At 43.7% G+C, this 16364-nt stretch overlaps 1 protein-coding gene across 2 annotated transcripts; it reads right to left on the bottom strand.

Moving 5' to 3' along the window:
* Positions 1–124: 124 nt before the first annotated feature.
* Positions 125–16364, bottom strand: LOC147247491 (cystatin-like). Of its 2 annotated transcripts, XM_086180508.1 has the most exons (5): positions 16013–16364; positions 15811–15933; positions 7923–8031; positions 2756–2873; positions 125–477 (listed from the first exon to the last, which is right to left on the bottom strand). In XM_086180508.1, the coding sequence occupies exons 1-3, from the start codon at positions 16211–16213 to the stop codon at positions 7930–7932; spliced, it is 426 nt and encodes a 141-aa protein (XP_086036634.1). In that variant the 5' UTR covers positions 16214–16364; the 3' UTR covers positions 125–477; positions 2756–2873; positions 7923–7929. The 2 variants fall into 2 exon arrangements, with proteins under 2 accessions (XP_086036634.1, XP_086036635.1); XM_086180509.1 differs by lacking the exons at positions 125–477; positions 2756–2873; positions 7923–8031 and adding an exon at positions 15560–15725 and having other exon boundaries at positions 16013–16363.

A 16364-nucleotide genomic window follows, 5' to 3' on the forward strand; every position in this document is an offset into this window, starting at 1 on the left:
AGGCATAAAAAATTGTAGCCTTTCTCATGTCTTACTTTTCCAGGATTTTAATGGCTGTATGAACCCTGCAATTTGGGTTGAGACTTGGAGACTGTGTCATGCTGTGAGAGTCCTCAACCTGGGTGTGTGTGTGTACATATTTATACTGTACAGTTACTGTGTGCAGCAGGTGGTAAAATCAAATCATGCGTTGAGGACCTCTGTCAGCAACCGCCACATTAGCCCCCCAATACATTTCATGGTGTTTACAAGATGCCTGCGTTTCAGGAACATCTGTTGGAATTGGCACAGGTTCCTGGATTTCCCATGGGTGAAGACACAGCAAGCGATTGTGTGTTTGCAAGGCGAGTGTGCCAACAGCTTGCTGATATGAGAAAGGATAGAGGAGGACTTGGCACCACCTTCTTCAATGCTGACCTTTCCTCGGAGGGTGTGGATGCCACAGGATTGCAGAAACATCCTGCATGGCTTGATATCCTGTAGGTGCAGGAAAACTTTCCTTAGCCAAGACCACATTCCTCTTTCAAGATCAACTCCACTTTATTGTGTGCTTTTAAAGTGAGTATTTCACTTCTATTTAGGAGTTAAAACACAAAACTGGTCAATTTATTTCTAATGCTTTTCACTGGTGACTGGAAAAACTGATCATCAATGTAGCCAAATAAAAGGTACAGATGTTAGTACACTCCCTAAAGTATACGACCCCAATAATAACAGCACAAAAGCCTTGGCTCATTACTTCAAGTTTATTTTACTTGGAAAACTTCTCAATAAATGCACAAAAAAAGCAGAGAATTACCTTAAGGCACTATCTTAAGAGGTTTTAGATTTTATTGAATACTGATTAATGTGCGTACAAGAGAACACTCCCCCTTGGTCCTCTTCCTCACTGTAACCAAGAGCCCCCCTTTCGCTTGGTGTAAATCTCTTGATGTGAAAAAAGGGTCGCAATTTTTATTGAAGTCAAAGCAGAGGAGCACACTGACATTACAAAAGATCCTAAAGATGGAATACTTGTATTTATTCAAATAAAGGTAGGATGTAAGAAAAGGTGCTCATAACATGAAGGGGTGTCGGTGATAGACTGGACCTCAACATGAGTACCGCTTTGAGTTTCACAACATCCCTGTGATCATTAGCACATAATCCCCCTGCAGCCCTCAAGGATGACTAACACACCCTGTAACCAAACAGCGAGTATAACACTGATCACTGCTGAAGAACGGATATACAAACTCACAAAGAAGAAAGCTCATTTCCAGAGCATCAAACGACCCAGCGCTTTGTGACGTTTCTTTCGATGCTGAAGGCAATGCATCAGGTACTGTTGGCTACGGAAAATCAGCCAATCAGTTCCTGATGCAGTATCATCCACATCAGAAAGCTCTTCCTTCCTCCCACCATCAGCGGAACCAAGGCTGGGTAGTTTGCAACACATTTGGTCAATGCGATATTAGCGAGTGATCCACAAATAGCCCAAACTCGTTGCAACACTCTTCATTCTGCGGTAACACAATAGCCGATAGTGTACAGTACACATCATTGTAAGTCAAGATGGCAGCAGAAGCATCTGGAAAGTGAATTCATGCAAATTCAAAGTGGGCATGCATTATGAAAGAGCTGCAAGGAATGAGGCTGCACTTCAAAAAGACTGTCAAAAAGAAATTTTTTAAAAGTGGGGAAAGGGTGGGGGGGGGGGGGGGAGAGCAGACAGAGGGTGTGTGTGAAACGAGCTTGTGTAATTGCAGTGACATCTTCATTGAGAGCCCTCCATCTCTTTCCTGTGTGCTCCAAAGGGCGTTGCTGATGCCGGTCGATGGGGAGAGCAGCCGAGGCGCTGTGTTTAGCATAATCCCAGAGGCCATTGTGAGAGGAGCTAGTGAACGACTCACAGTTGCCAGCTGAGATTTCACCAAAACACAGCAGAACACAAGGAGAAGGGGATGAAACCAGAGGTGGAGGAGGGGCATGATTGTGGAAAAGACTCAAACAGGAGATAGTCGTATCAGGGAGAAAAATGCATCTGTGCCAAATATGACATTACATAGATTTTGAATACTCATGCACATGTCTTTTGCTGAGTTGTGGAAGGCAGGACACCTGTGGGATAGGATTGTTATGGTCATGTCTCACGGCAAGACAGGGGAACGTGCTTTCTTCCAGGTGGACTGCACCTGTTGGTCCTTATTCAAGACCGTCGTTCAATAATCTTCCCTATTTTGACTTGTAACAGTCAGGCATAAAGAGATTAAGCTCAACTGTCTCACTGCACATCTATTGTGCTGTAATTCCTCTTTGATCAGTGCTTCAGGAGGACAGACTGTTTGTGAACCAACCTTCTGTAAACACTTTCAGGAGGAAAAACACTAATTTTAACAGTCCATGATGGAGAAAATGAAAGCATGGACTGTTAGACAAACTAAAGAATCTCTCCAGGTGATTGTGAGAATATAAAGCACCTTCACAGTTGCCTGCAGAGATTACTCAGTCAGCCCTTAGATTTGTCTCCAGTGAACCTTGACTTTGGGGTGCGTGCGTGCGCACACACACACGCATTCACGCACACACACACACACACACACACACACACACGAAAACAAGCACACACATACACACAGGTCTGTGGTTGGTACATGTTGTGTGTAGAGTCAATTGGTAGCAGATGGTTAACACCGATCAGAGTAAACACCACACAACACCCCCCCCCCCCCCCAAAGGTCCTCTGATACCATGGTGACCAGGGCGAGGCACGTGCCTCCCATTGTTGAGCTGTATCCTCCAGGGTCAGCCACACATCCAGTTAGAGGTCAGATGTCACCGTGGCCTCTCAGTCAGGTCACCACTCACCAGCCCTCAGCCTTTGACCTCAACCACTGAAACAAATTGAGAGATGGGGGAGAGGATGAGATAGTACAATCAAACACTCGGCACACTGCACAACTGTCACAGGAGACAAACTGAGGTAAAGTTTCTGCTTCAGGTGATGTGAGTGCAGCTGCGTGGGCGATGTACAGTATGGTGGAGAATCACTGGGCTTGCTGCAGCATGTCTCCCTCTTGTGGTCAACTGTGATACTTTGAAAATGTCATTTTATGTGGCAAGCGTGGCACAAAGAAGCTGAGTGTGGTGATGCTGGTGGCTTAGAGGTAAAGACCCAAACCAAATAGCCTCCTCGCATCAACTCTCAGATGTGACGGGAGACTACTCCGTTATATATCCTCCTTGTCCTCTCCTGTTTTTGTCTCGTGGTTTTAAATTTAACTACACCAACCCAGCCATGTTTCTTTTTATCTTATTGCGCTTTCACAGACCAAATCAAACATGTCTGCACATTTCTGGAAAGTTTTTGGCCAAAGGTGCCACCTTTTCCGGTGAGCCTCGTAGCAATTTGGGATATTTGGGTCATCGGGTTGTAAAGTGTTGCTCAGGCGTTGACAAAAGAAAAATCTTAAGTTTATTAAACGGAACAGGCTGACAGTCCACACTTTGTTAGGCAGTGAATGAACAGAGTGGTTTTGACAGGCCTAACCTCTTAAGCTTCGGGTCCCACTGAGCTCGGCACAGCTAGAGCTAAATGCCATCTGTCCCAACATCATGAGCCCACCCACTCCCACCCCCACCCCCCCAACCTGTCCCCAAACAGTTTAGCATAAAAATCATGCAATTCTGCTATCAAAACCAAATTCTTCTCCTCTGATGTAGAAAAAACATTGCTTCAGTGTGCCTAAAAAGCTTCCTGACTGGAGCTGGGAAGGTTGGGACGCCACTGTACATAACTGTCCTAACATGGACGGCCCGTTCACACCACTGTTGTCTTCAGTTAGTCTCTCACTGTGACTCATCAATGGATATTTCAAATTCAGTTATGAACCAGTTCGTTTACGCTTTGCTGACCGCCGCATAGAGGAGAGAACAATAAAATAATGATATCACCATATGAACTTTAGTCTCCAGCCTTTCACAGGGTTGTCTGCTCCGTTAGCTGTCATCTAACGTTAAGAGCAAAAAAAAGTGACCCCCGTGCCCTGTAGCCAATGTGTGTGCTTTAGCACTTCATTAAGGCCCTGGACCTCCACTGCACCAGCAATTGTCTTCCTCTAACAAAAAGACTGACGCATTGTATCAGTTGGAGGTAAATTTATCAAAGGGAGCCGATACAATGGATAGAACAGCCCAAATTATGAACCAGGTCTGTAAGGGGCCTCCTGGGGAGCCATATTGTACTGTTTGTTGATGGTCCAGTTTGGACTGAATGATGTGGGGTGAGACTCAGATGGAGATAGTAGCACTGCAGTATGAGAAAGTCCATATAGACAAATTCACAATGTACATGTTACAATGTCAGTGGTAAAAGGTGACTCATGCAGTGGTGGTGTGAGCTGGTGTGGGGTTCGCATTTGTGAGGCTGACACTACATGGAGTGTTCAGGAGGTTCACAATGGTTAAAAACAATTGGGATCTCCATGAACTGATGTGACATGTGTACTGGTCCCAGCTTGTCCGTTAGGAGTCCCACTATAGAGGTGAAAGGATAAAAATGAATGGAAGAGAGGGAGGGAAGAAAGGTTGTAAGATGAGGACCCTTCATCCAGCTGGAGGGTCAGAATCTCAGGATGGGTTCGAGCAGATCCGCAGCCACATACACCATGTGACCGCACTTGAATACAAAGAGATGTCACAAACGTGCAAGATTTGCATGATTAGTCTTGAAATAAAACACCTGATTGATTATTTAGCAACCTAACCTGTTATTTAACAGTAACAGCTACTCCACTGTGAGGATGTGACGCTTCACTCATCTGGGTATTCAGCCATTAGCTTTTTATCATTATGAACCAAATAACTTCTGTTGGTTTGAAAATATCTGAAGAACCACTCTGTTTAAATTTTCTTTTTTTACTCCAAATTGATGAAGGAAAAAAAAAACTAAACAATCGGCAACAAAGGGCTGTTGTGAGTACTTCCTTTTTTTCTGTTAAACTGATCTGTCCCAAAGTGTAATGGCCTTTTCCTTGATTCATGCTACACGCATCCCCGTCTCCTAAAATTTTCCTGGTACCATTGCAGAGGGACAGATATGTTGGAGGTGATAAATCGTTAGTTGGGGTTCTAATCTAATCTGTATCAGAACAATATGCTGCCAGGTGAAGACTCTTGCCAGACTTAATTCATATAAAAAGCTGCAGTATTGTGGTTTCAGCGTCTCTCGGTGTGGGACCTGCTGCTATTTAGCTCCGCTCGCCAGTCTCAGATGAAATGGGCCGATCATCCTAGTGACCGTCCTCGCCATATTTACATCCCGTCCCAGTTATTGGACACATAATTCCACCACACAATCTTACATCACCCCCCCACACACACACACACAAACACACACAAATACACACACAGTTGACCACAATTATAATTTGATATGCTTCAGTGTATGAGTGAGCGGAGCAATTTTCTGCCATTTAAATGTGAATTTATGTCTCATGCAAATGAGCAGGGAGTCGATTTCGGCCCATTGGAGGTCTGGCCTTTTCTCAGGGAGCATTGCATTATAGGCCTGCTGGTCATTTCAAGGTTCCCGTTCATCACCTTGATTTAACAGCACCGACAACGGATGAGGTCTCACCGTCTTATCAACTTCTGCCCTTACTGTGTGTACAGAGCCTCTTCTAGATAAGACATCATTCATTCTCAGAGTCACAAGGAGACATTAGATGGTAACAGAAGCATCTCCCATTGCTAGACATTGACTGGTTGAATGTAAAGAAACCAAAATTCAATGTCAGGACTTCATCTAATGCCAACACGAGTGAAAAATAAATACTATATCTATGTTGATGTTAATATGTTGTTGGATATAAGACATGTCTTCCACGTCTCATGAAAACACCGTCTTAATGCCGATGATGATGTACGATGTCAATTGTTTTTCAACCAATTCCCTATAGTTTACAACCAATTTGGCTGTCAGCCGACATTTACTGCCATCCATATTATCTGTGTGAAACCAAGTTTATGATTTTCCCATTTTGCACCGATTGAAAAACACATGTAAATATTTTGATTTGAAAAAAACTCAACTCAAACAATTTGAGAACGAGGTGCTGAATCCTTAAGGGTTAAATTGATCGGTACTTTCAAAAATTAGATGCAAGACCGCGACTCCCATTCAAATGAACCAAGTAACTAAAATAACTCAGATTCAAAATTTGGTTTCACATTAAAGTCCCAAAATTTTGGTGTTAAACTAACATCCAGTGCCTTCTGCCCCTGGCCTTATTATTCACTTCTGTCAAATCTCTCCAAGTGCTTTGGAGATGAATTATGATTTACTTTCAGTATTTTTTTTAAATAACCTGAACTGACAACAGTATTCAGTTATACAAGGGTGTCTTTGGATCTCTGATAGATCAATTAGTGCCGTTTCACAGAATCAGTTATTGGCCGTTTTATTGGCCACATCACAACACTGCCAGCAGTAATGTGTGACCTTTAATAAGAGCATCTGACAACCCGTGAACATCACGTCAGCGAGCCCTATCAGAGGGCAGGTTTCATTTTAAAGGGGGCACATTAAAGTGAAACATTACATTGCTTCAATAACTTTTCTCCTACTCAGACATTCTATACATACTAAGTGGCTAAACAGCAACAAAGAAAGAATGTTGTAGTTGGCAGCTGTTTTGGGAGGAAGGTGGCTCCTATCACCTTATTAATGCAAGTAGACGTATATGGTGGGCTCTTTTTTTTTTCCACGGGTATGTTAGCCAAAGTTGCTCCGTAGATAAATGTGAAGTGAACCTCTCAGCTGATCAAACTAAGTTTGAAAAACAAGTCCTTGACCACAAGATCGATTACCTGCTCTTATCACAATCACCAGTCCACCTGCTGTTTATCACACGCCCTCTTCAAAAAAACCTCGCCAATATTGCAAAATGCATCGAGCCCTAAGCCAACTCTACCTTTTCGCTTATCCAAGGTCTTTGCAAGCATCTTTCAAATACAGATGGCTTATACCCATACCATAAACTACACTTAATGTGATGGGATCCTTTTAGTTTAATGAGATGTTAAATTTTGAGTTTGTAAAAAAACAAAACAAAAACAAAACAACAACAACAGTAAATAAGGTGAATTTGAAAGATTTTTGTTTAAAAGATTAAAAAAAGAAGGTTGATCTGTAGATAAATATGGGTCAAACGTATAGACAGAAAAGTAGAAACCTGCTGTTGTAATGGGGGTTGACATGCGGCATGAAGAATGCTTAAATAATTGACCCTGGGTACATGTAGGAAAACAAGATGTCAGCAGGCGTGTAGATGCATCAGGCAGGAGGTTAACGCGGACAGTACAGTGAGGGTGAGACCTACAACAGCATTCCTGCTACTTTTGTAAGGAAGACTGATGTTGCAGGAACTGCAAGGAAAGACCTTTCACTTCACCTTTTATTTAGAACATTTCTCTTACTTTAAGATCGTAAAAATACGGTGAGCGCACTTGCAGCATCAAAACCTGGCGCAAACAACCATATCTAAGTACAAATGAGGTTGACCTATACGTTATATTTTTCTCTGGTCATTGTTAAAAAAAAAAAAAAAAAAGACGTGGCACCGTGAAAACGCGTTGCAGGGTTGAGATCAAGTCCGGAAAAGTGCAGGGTTGCAGGTAAAGTGCTGTTTAATTCCAGCCGAGAAAAGGACGTGAGGGACCAGCAAAATGGCAATGCGGCTCACCACGCTTTTGTGATTGATGGTCTCGCCACTGTGCAATAGCTGACTGAGCAACATGTATCTCTTATTCACATACTTAATGTCATGCACACACCCGACGGTGTGCTCAGTGTAACATGTATGGGTTATGAGTCCATATATGCGATGTGGAGGTATCTTAAAGTCACATGGAATCACGGTGGTGCTGTTGAACAAACATACCGTGGAATTATGACATCCTGGTTTGGAGAGCGACCTGGGGTCTTTGTCGCATGTCCTCTTTCACCCCCTGCTCTCCCTCCCATCTCGTGCTTTCTCCCACCACAGCACACTGTTGAATCACAAAGAAAAGCCAGGAAATCTTTAAAACCCTTGAGAAATGTACATATTACCAAAGTCATTACACTTTGCTGATATCATGGATCAACAATACTGCATACTGTATGAGCCCCGTTTGGAGGCCGCCCCCCCCCGCCCCCTCCACAATCCTTGATCCTGTCACATCTCTGTCGATTGCCAAGACATGTCTAGTCTGGCGTTTGGCCAGGCTGGGCTGGTCGCCACCGCGGCCCCAGCAGCCTAGCAGGCAGGCAGGCCTAGCTTAATGCTGACACATCGCTAACATCAGCCAGGGAGAGGAGACCTCTGGGAGATGCTGAAACATCAGCATCATCAGCACAGCACCATTTCAGATATACAAGGAGGGATACACTTGCTCATCCGCAGTAGCATTCAGTCACATGAACATTGTGGAACGTTTTAGTAATATCTCCCTTGAAGGTTAAATAATTACACATATTTTAAGAGAACCGTGAGGCCGGGATAATGTATGTGTGTAGAAATATGCACACTAAAATGCCCTACAAGTACATTCATTATCCAATAACATTTTGAGACATTTATTCCAGATATTTTTCCCTAATAAGAAATACGTAGATCCACATTATTGATAAAGCCCTTGTTTTCAGCGGTTTCCTTTCAGTGCACCATGGCGCTAAGAGGGTGCGGCATGAAAGAACTAAAAACACAGATAACACTCTGCATAAGGGATAAAGTAGTAGTTTCTAATTAGCTGAATATTGAAGACTTGAATAATTCTCATTTGTTGCATTTAAAACAAAATACAAAAGACATATAACACGATATTTTCTTCCATACAGCTTATTTTTGGAAGAAATCAAGTAAGCAATATTGACGAAAACGTATAGCCATTGGCAAAATGATGGCTAAATTTAAAAACACTATTGTATAAGCTGGCCCAGGACTAGCACAGCCCCCTCCCTCACATTTATATGATTATAACGCCTGCTCTTTGTGCTTAGAAAGCCATGCAAATGAGACTGGTAGGAACGAGTGTGAGTCATTGATATGCACTGGTATAACCAGGAGTGCCACTGATTGATGATACAAACCTTCTCCCTTCAGCCTTGTTTGTGACCTCTGACTTCTCACCCCTCAAGGGGTTAAACTTATTACCCTTTGACTTGTGTGACCTCTGTTGTAAAAGGAGCTAGATTGAAGGATGACCACAGCTTCAGCCCTATTGGCCACTGTTGGGCCAAAATGTGTCCAGAGGGTTGACCATCCACACCCTAGAGGGATGTGACCCTGGTGCTGCCACACGCTCGGTGGATAATACTATTAGCAGGTCAATACAAGCCTAAAATTGGAGAAGGGGGCAGGAGGGGGTGCTGGTGCTGCTGCTTTAACCTTCAGGATGAGGATGAGGGATGGTGGCGAGATATTGTTGAAGAAAAAGATTTACAGGATGGATTTTGAGGGTATTTTCACCAATATGATTTCCAAACAGTGGCGCAATTGCCTGGATTCTTTAAAAAAATGTTAAAATTTATTGTCATATACCAAATAGATTATTTCTAGTGTCCCCAACAAACAAGCAAAAGCTATGAAAAAAGAGCCAAATGCCCTGCTCACGTAAGAAACTCAACTATTGGAAAGCCCAAAGAAAATGAGCATTCTAGCTTAGTCATCCGAGTAAATGCTGAATATTTAAACCAATAAAACAGTATCTCAAATCTAAAAATTCAAATAGCGACGTGTGTAAAGTAAAAAAATGATCCAGAGTAAATATTTTCATAAACACATTGGAGGTGTGTTCTTTACGTTGTAGCTCAGTCTGAGCTGAGAGGGTGTACTGGGTGTTTGCCAATACAGCACGTTACATGCAAGACATGTGCTCTCTCACGCACGCACACACACACACACTCACCACATTGGATTAGCCATTTTCGCTGCCATCTTCCTGACTCATTTCTTGCTTCAAAAGTACACATTCTGGTTCAGAACTGAACTAATTAAGTTTTGGGGCCCCTCTTTTTTTAATATCACAAAAGAATCAATTCTGCTGTTAAAACTGTTAAAAATGCTTGAAAATCCATTCAAAACTGTTTATCTCCAACTCTTCATTCATCATCATGACCGCCACATCCAACGACAACAACGGCTTAAACCAGAACTGATAGCCTGCGACCAAAAATCACCAATACACACATTAAGGGATATACACAAATAAGATAATGTGTTCTTTCTTTCTCTACATTTGTAGTAATGTGCTGATTAAAAAACAAATATAAGTATAATGCAACAAGCAGTCAAAGCCAGGGCCCTCATAAAATTAGTTTTTTTGGGGAAAAAAAAAGGTACTGCATATTTAATGTAATCTTAAAAAAAAAAACAGCACTGAAACATATGCAGGCAACAGAAAGTTACCAGACATACAGCTATGCTAGAGCTTGTAAACAACCACACAAACATCAAGTCAGCCTGATAAACACACATGCTACCACACAACACATGCACATTAGCAGCAGAGGCTGGCGGATAATTCTAACGCGAAGAAACAGAGAAGGAAAACTAAGAAAATTCAGTAGAAATCGCAGAGAGGAGAAAGAGGATGTAGTAGTACCTTCTGAAGCATCCATGAGAGGAGAAGGGTGGGACACCTGCAGGACCTGGCATGGTCTATCCAGAGCTTTTCAGCGACTGCTGCCTCATGGAGCAGAGTGCATGTATGAGCCAGAAAGAGAGTATGTATGTGTGTCAGTGGCTGAGGGAGGGGATCCTACCCCTCCTCCTTAGGACTGCCTCCTTAACAGGATGGAGAGGTAGGTGGGGCCACTGCAATAAAGCGCACACACATTTTTTCATGGTTGTTATGTCCTCACTTTTCTTGCTCTTTCCCGCCTCCACGCTTCCATCTTTCCAAGACTTGCTCTCTCCCTCCTTTCCTTGCAGTCTCGCTCATTCTCTCTCTCGCCTCGTGCTTCCCTCAGAATCTCAAGTCTGCAAGGCTCTCCCGGTACCTCTCATCCCTCAGCCCTTGTCCCCCATCCCTTCCTCTCTGACTGTATGGTCATATTAACATGCTCTCATTAATTTGGAGAGGAGAGGGACATATGCTGGTTCTGGCTGGTGGTCCTCAACCTGCTAAACTCCTGGTGTGTGTGTGTGTGTGTGTCTGTGTCTGTGTGTGTGTGTCTGTGCGCCCCATTGGTCTTTAGTCTCATAAAATAGTGCTAAGACTAAGCGGGACAGTGAGAGAGCCTGGTGTGTTTGAGATGAAAAAAGAGGAGAGGGACAGCAGGAAGAGGAGAGGAGTGGTGCTGTGATCAACGGCAGCGACATGCACTTTTTTTAACCTTTAGTTCTTCCTCTGGGTCACTGTGCCACCATCCCCTCTTCCCCTCCACTCATCCAGATAGCCATCCTTACATAAATCATTCCCTTATTCCATGGCCACACGTTACATCGGAAGTATTGATTTTTCCCCTCCCCTACCGCAGCACTGATTGCAAGGAAACCCTTCACAACGGTCACAAACAGGAAGTGGAAAAACAAACCAGGGGTGTGTTTCGATTGACCACAATGGCGGACAAGAAAGCTTTGGTCACAACACTGAAAAAAAAAGGGGGGGGGGGATCAATGCCTTGCTGCACACTGCCCACTTGAGATACCATAGAATACGGGAACAGACGATTGCAATCGAGTTTTCCTCTTAGGAAAACCAACATTAGTGCATTTCAAGATTTTGATAACTGACATTTAACCAAAGAGATGGAGTTTGGCTGCTGACGTGAATAAAACACGTAGTTTAAACTGTAAATAAAGAAAAACAAAAAAATGGGACAAATTGACAGAAACGGGAGCTCTCTAAATGAACCACTGTCCCAAGATTAAAACTGACCATCAGAAGAGCAAACTCTCCGTTTCCATGACAGCACAGCTGAGGATACTTTGAACTCTGACCTCGTACTTCTGCCTGTGCTCTGAAGCGGTGACCAAACTCAGGGTCAATTAAAAAGAAGGTCAGCAGGGGTCAAATGGTAATGACCTTTCTCTAGTTACGCAACCGCATCATATCAACCTCCTCCAAGCAGCATCTACGCATCATTCATCCTAATCAGAGCAGCACACCTTCGAGGGCTGGAGCTGCCTCGGCATAATGAGCGTATGACAGGTTATGTGATTATGTGTCCAAGACAGAAAACCCGACGACAAAGAAAACACGATAAAGCTACATTAGAACATTAAAATGAGAATTTCTCTACATTCTCATAGTCAGATGTGCTCATGCACCAGATTGTTTTCTTTTGGCAGCTAGTAGTAAAGTTAAAGTCGGGCAAAATTGTGCAAAACAACACAACACAAAACCAGGCCTTCAACAAAGCATGAAATTAGAGAAGTAAATTTAACCTAACTAATCCCTTTTAAGACCAACTGAAACTGCATTTTTAGAACGTGTAACACATGGTGACTTATTTCTAAGCAAAACAGTTGCAGGAAGTAATGGCAGGAATTTTTTTATTAGAACACTGAAAAGAGGGAGAATCCAGGGTATGGCTTAACATAAATGTTAAGTAAATGGTAAATAGACTAAATTTTATACGGCGCTTTTCTACCTTAGCGGCACTCAAAGCGCTTTACAGTGTCATCTCATTCACCCATTCACACACACACTCACACACTGATGGTGAAGGCTGCCATGCAAGGCACCAACCTACTCATCAGGAGCAATTATGGGTCCAGTATCTTGCTCAAGGACACTTCAACATGGTCACCAGGGTCAAGGATCGAACCAGCGACCCTTCGGTTGCTAGACGGCCACCCTACCCCTGAGCCATGCCGCCCATAAGTGAGGCCTTACAGTGTACAGTGACAGGATAGCAGTATGTGTCACGTACTATACTGGTGCCAGCACCTAATGATCATGTTTATTTATTCTTTTTTAAAGAAACCAGACTTTGAAGTTGCGAATAGCTAAACGCCCAATGACTTGCTGTTATTCCTAGCTAGTTAACAAAAGCATCTGAGCTTGAAGATGAACATCAGGGTTTTAACATCTTTTTTAACAATACATTTCCCTGACTGCCAGGAAAATTTTCATGACAATCCATACCCCAGATCATCAGTTTATAGATGAAAAATAAGACAGAAATCTAGCAGTGTATATCTGACTGAAGGACAAGCTGGGTGTAATACAATGTAAACATCTATGAGAACAAAGTCCATCTTAAATTAACCAAATACTGTATATTCCAATATTTATGTATTAGTGAGGCAATTTTCCATGACTTTTCCTAAAATATCTGAAAATAAATTTTAAAAGGTTTCCAAAACCAAACATTTGTTACTTTCGAATGTCATGACTTTCACAAATGATTTATAGGATGGAGCCATGATATTTCTGGCTGAAACTGGATGGTACTAGCTTATTTAATCATGCACCATTTTGTTTTACAGAGAGAAAAAAAAAGATTGAATTTTGATGCAAAAATCTTTAAGAAATAGATTTTTGTCAGTTGTTCAGCTTATATTTCTGAATAGGTCAGGAAGCGACCACAGATCTGAACCAAAAGGGTTAACAACTTGTCGTTGTTTTTTTAAGCCAGGGAATTTTCGAATATTATATTGGTGAACTCTTTAATGAACAAATGGCCTGAATTGTTTCATAATCATATATTACACCTTGCAAATGACAGATGGCAATGAAAGGGGGGGTCTCTGCAAACGGTTAAATGAAACATATTTGTAGGGTTTCCCATCTCAGTACTGATATGGCCTGGAAATCATTTTGTTGCAGGAAAATCAGAAAGAACAGTATCCCGTTCGGAAATGTGGGAAAAGCCACAAACAGGAATGTGTTGAAATAAATGCCCAAAGAAACGAGCGCGCTGCTTTTTTCATGTTGTTTTTTTTTTTCTCCGTTCCGTCTGCCACCGAGCCGGCGCCACGCTAGGATCGGTAAGTGTTATTTAGTAATATTCTGGGGCAACATTTTCTACGAGATGCATTTGCAGCTACACTGTGATGATGAGTCAGCACAAAATAACGTGTTTGGTTTTGAGCAATACAATAGTAAAGCTCCATCAACAGGGATGTAGGACAAAACTACTGCCTGATAAGATATAATGACAAACAAGGAATGCAGTCACAACCCATCGGCAGAGGAAGAGGGGCTGATCTTTAAGGAAGGATGACACCGTCTTGGGGCAGAGAAACTGGGTTGGAATAGAAGGGGGAAAGACAGATGAAGGGGTGGAGGGAGTGATCAGAGGGGTGCCAGACACAAAGAGGCCAGGCCATGGCCAGTGGCACGCGATGGGCAGATTAACCAGCGTTTCCTCCCCTAACTGAAGCATTAGGACACCTGACTGAGTCCCGCCTATGGCAGGCAGCCAAGGATTTGTGTGTGTGTGCGTGTGTGTGTGTGTGTGTGTGCGTGCGTGCGTGCGTGCGTGGGGGGGGGGGGGCAAGCTGGGGCTCGCCTTTCAGCACTCAGGCTCTTCAACAACACAAAGAGGGGTGGGGTGTTCTTGGGGTGGGGTGAGGGGGGTGTGGGGGTGGGTTTAGGGGTGATGGGTTGGTGGCTTGGAGCAGAGAGGGGGGCTCCAAGCCTTACCCCTCACCATCTGCTGCCCAGGCTAAGTGAGGACAGGGGTAGGGCCAGAGTGCAGGGTGGAGTATGTGAGCGCGTGCGTGGAAAACACACATGTATCTGCGTGCACGCACCTGTTAGTGTGTCAGTGGGTGGGTGAGTGGGATGGCAGATGGACAGGGCATACTCCTGGCACCGGAGATTCAACGTTAGTCATCCAACATTAAGGAGTATCCCCCTTCCCCCACATTCCTAACCCCTGCTAACTAATCCACTGTGCCAGCCAATTCTTTATGTTTTGCTCAGTTTGATTAAGACATCCATGATTAGAGACATTATGGGCCGGGCGAGGGCGCGTGTGTGAGAACCACTCATCCACAAGTCTGTTACTATAATCAACGCCAAACAGACGAAGCCCCTTTTGCCCCCACGCCACTTAGCTAGCCTTTATTCCACGTTGTATCAGTCAATAACTTGAGTTCTCATGGTCAGTTCATATTTACTAACACCTCTGCAGCCCAAAAATAAATCCCTGTTTGATATAACCCCCACCCACCTTATGTGTGTTTATTGCACATGATCTGTGAGCAGTTTATTCCCCCTGTTAAAAAGGGGGTCAGAGCAGCAGACAGTTCAGTCTTGCTGGGCAGTAATCTGAAAATGCCTGTAATCCTCCACACAGAGCCCTTCTGGAGACCGAGGTAGCAGCGAGGAGAGGTGCAGCCTCGTCTCCGTTCAGCAGCCATGTGTCTGACTGAGCTTGACACGCAACCAGAGCCTTACAGCTGCCAGGACACACACTGAGAGATGAGGCACAGTAAAGCTGCCCCGGTCACTCACTGGAATAATTGCCATTTTTTGCTCTATACAATGCAGACTGAGGGCAGGTCACTGAACTTATTCAAATGTTCAACCAAGTATATGGGAGCCAAACCACTGGTTTATCAAGTTATCATAAAATATTGTCTGTTAAAAATGCACTTTTCCCTGAGCGTTTTGAAGATGAAAACACACTTGACACAGCCATATTTTGTTTACTAAAAAGACACATGTAGGTGACACTCGGTTCGTGTGAGCACACGTGAATCTCTCCAGGGAACTTCTGTAACGACGAAATGACACTGAAGCTCCTGGAATAAATAGCATTTTAAGACAATTTGCACAACGACAGACTATGGGCACTGGGGCTGAAAAATTAGATTTTTGCTGCATCACCTTGCATCTTGAACCCGAGTCGTTTTCAGACGGGTAAACACATGGTTGACTGGCAGCAGGGTCCTTCTTGCACATGGTGCGTCCCAGCTGCACATCCAGGATGTAGTTGATACCCGCCACTATCTGCGGGACAAAAGTCATGGCGAGTACACGTCGGTTCATAAGTTTCAAACGCTCCGCTAACTCCATTGTTGAGCTTTACCTGGACTGCAGCCGAGGTTATGTTCACTATTTTATAAGAGAACTGGTCGTCAGTGTTGGCTTTGTTGAATTCGAGCACAGCGAAGCGTGCTGCCGCCACCACGTCGGTGTTGTTGACTGACACATGGCGGGGCTGACCGGTCATCACTGGTCCAGCAGCTCCAGCCGACACACACGCGACAATACACACCAGAACCAACATCTTACACCCTGATACTCGTGTCCTAGTAGGCTGGGTAGAGGGGGTCCCGGTCCACGACTTATACTTTGGAGGAGTTAGCGGAACACAAACACACACCTGTTTGCTATCCGTTAATTAACATATGAAGGAGCAGTAACTGTCCAACTCCACC

Source organism: Aulostomus chinensis, chromosome 16 (assembly GCF_037954235.1).
Source record: "Aulostomus chinensis isolate RoL2024-O1b breed Wild chromosome 16, RoL_Achi_v1.0, whole genome shotgun sequence".
Taxonomy (NCBI): domain Eukaryota; kingdom Metazoa; phylum Chordata; class Actinopteri; order Syngnathiformes; family Aulostomidae; genus Aulostomus; species Aulostomus chinensis.

Bases quoted from the DNA above. Each gene is read 5' to 3' on its own strand.
- LOC147247491 (XM_086180508.1), bottom strand. From the start codon at position 16,213: ATGTTGGTTCTGGTGTGTATTGTCGCGTGTGTGTCGGCTGGAGCTGCT. The intron at 15,934-16,012 runs GTAAAGCTCAAC...TTTGTCCCGCAG, and splicing joins TAACCTCGGCTGCAGTCCAG to ATAGTGGCGGGTATCAACTA. The intron at 8,032-15,810 runs GTGATGCAGCAA...GTGATTCAACAG, and splicing joins ACTCGGGTTCAAGATGCAAG to TGTGCTGTGGTGGGAGAAAG.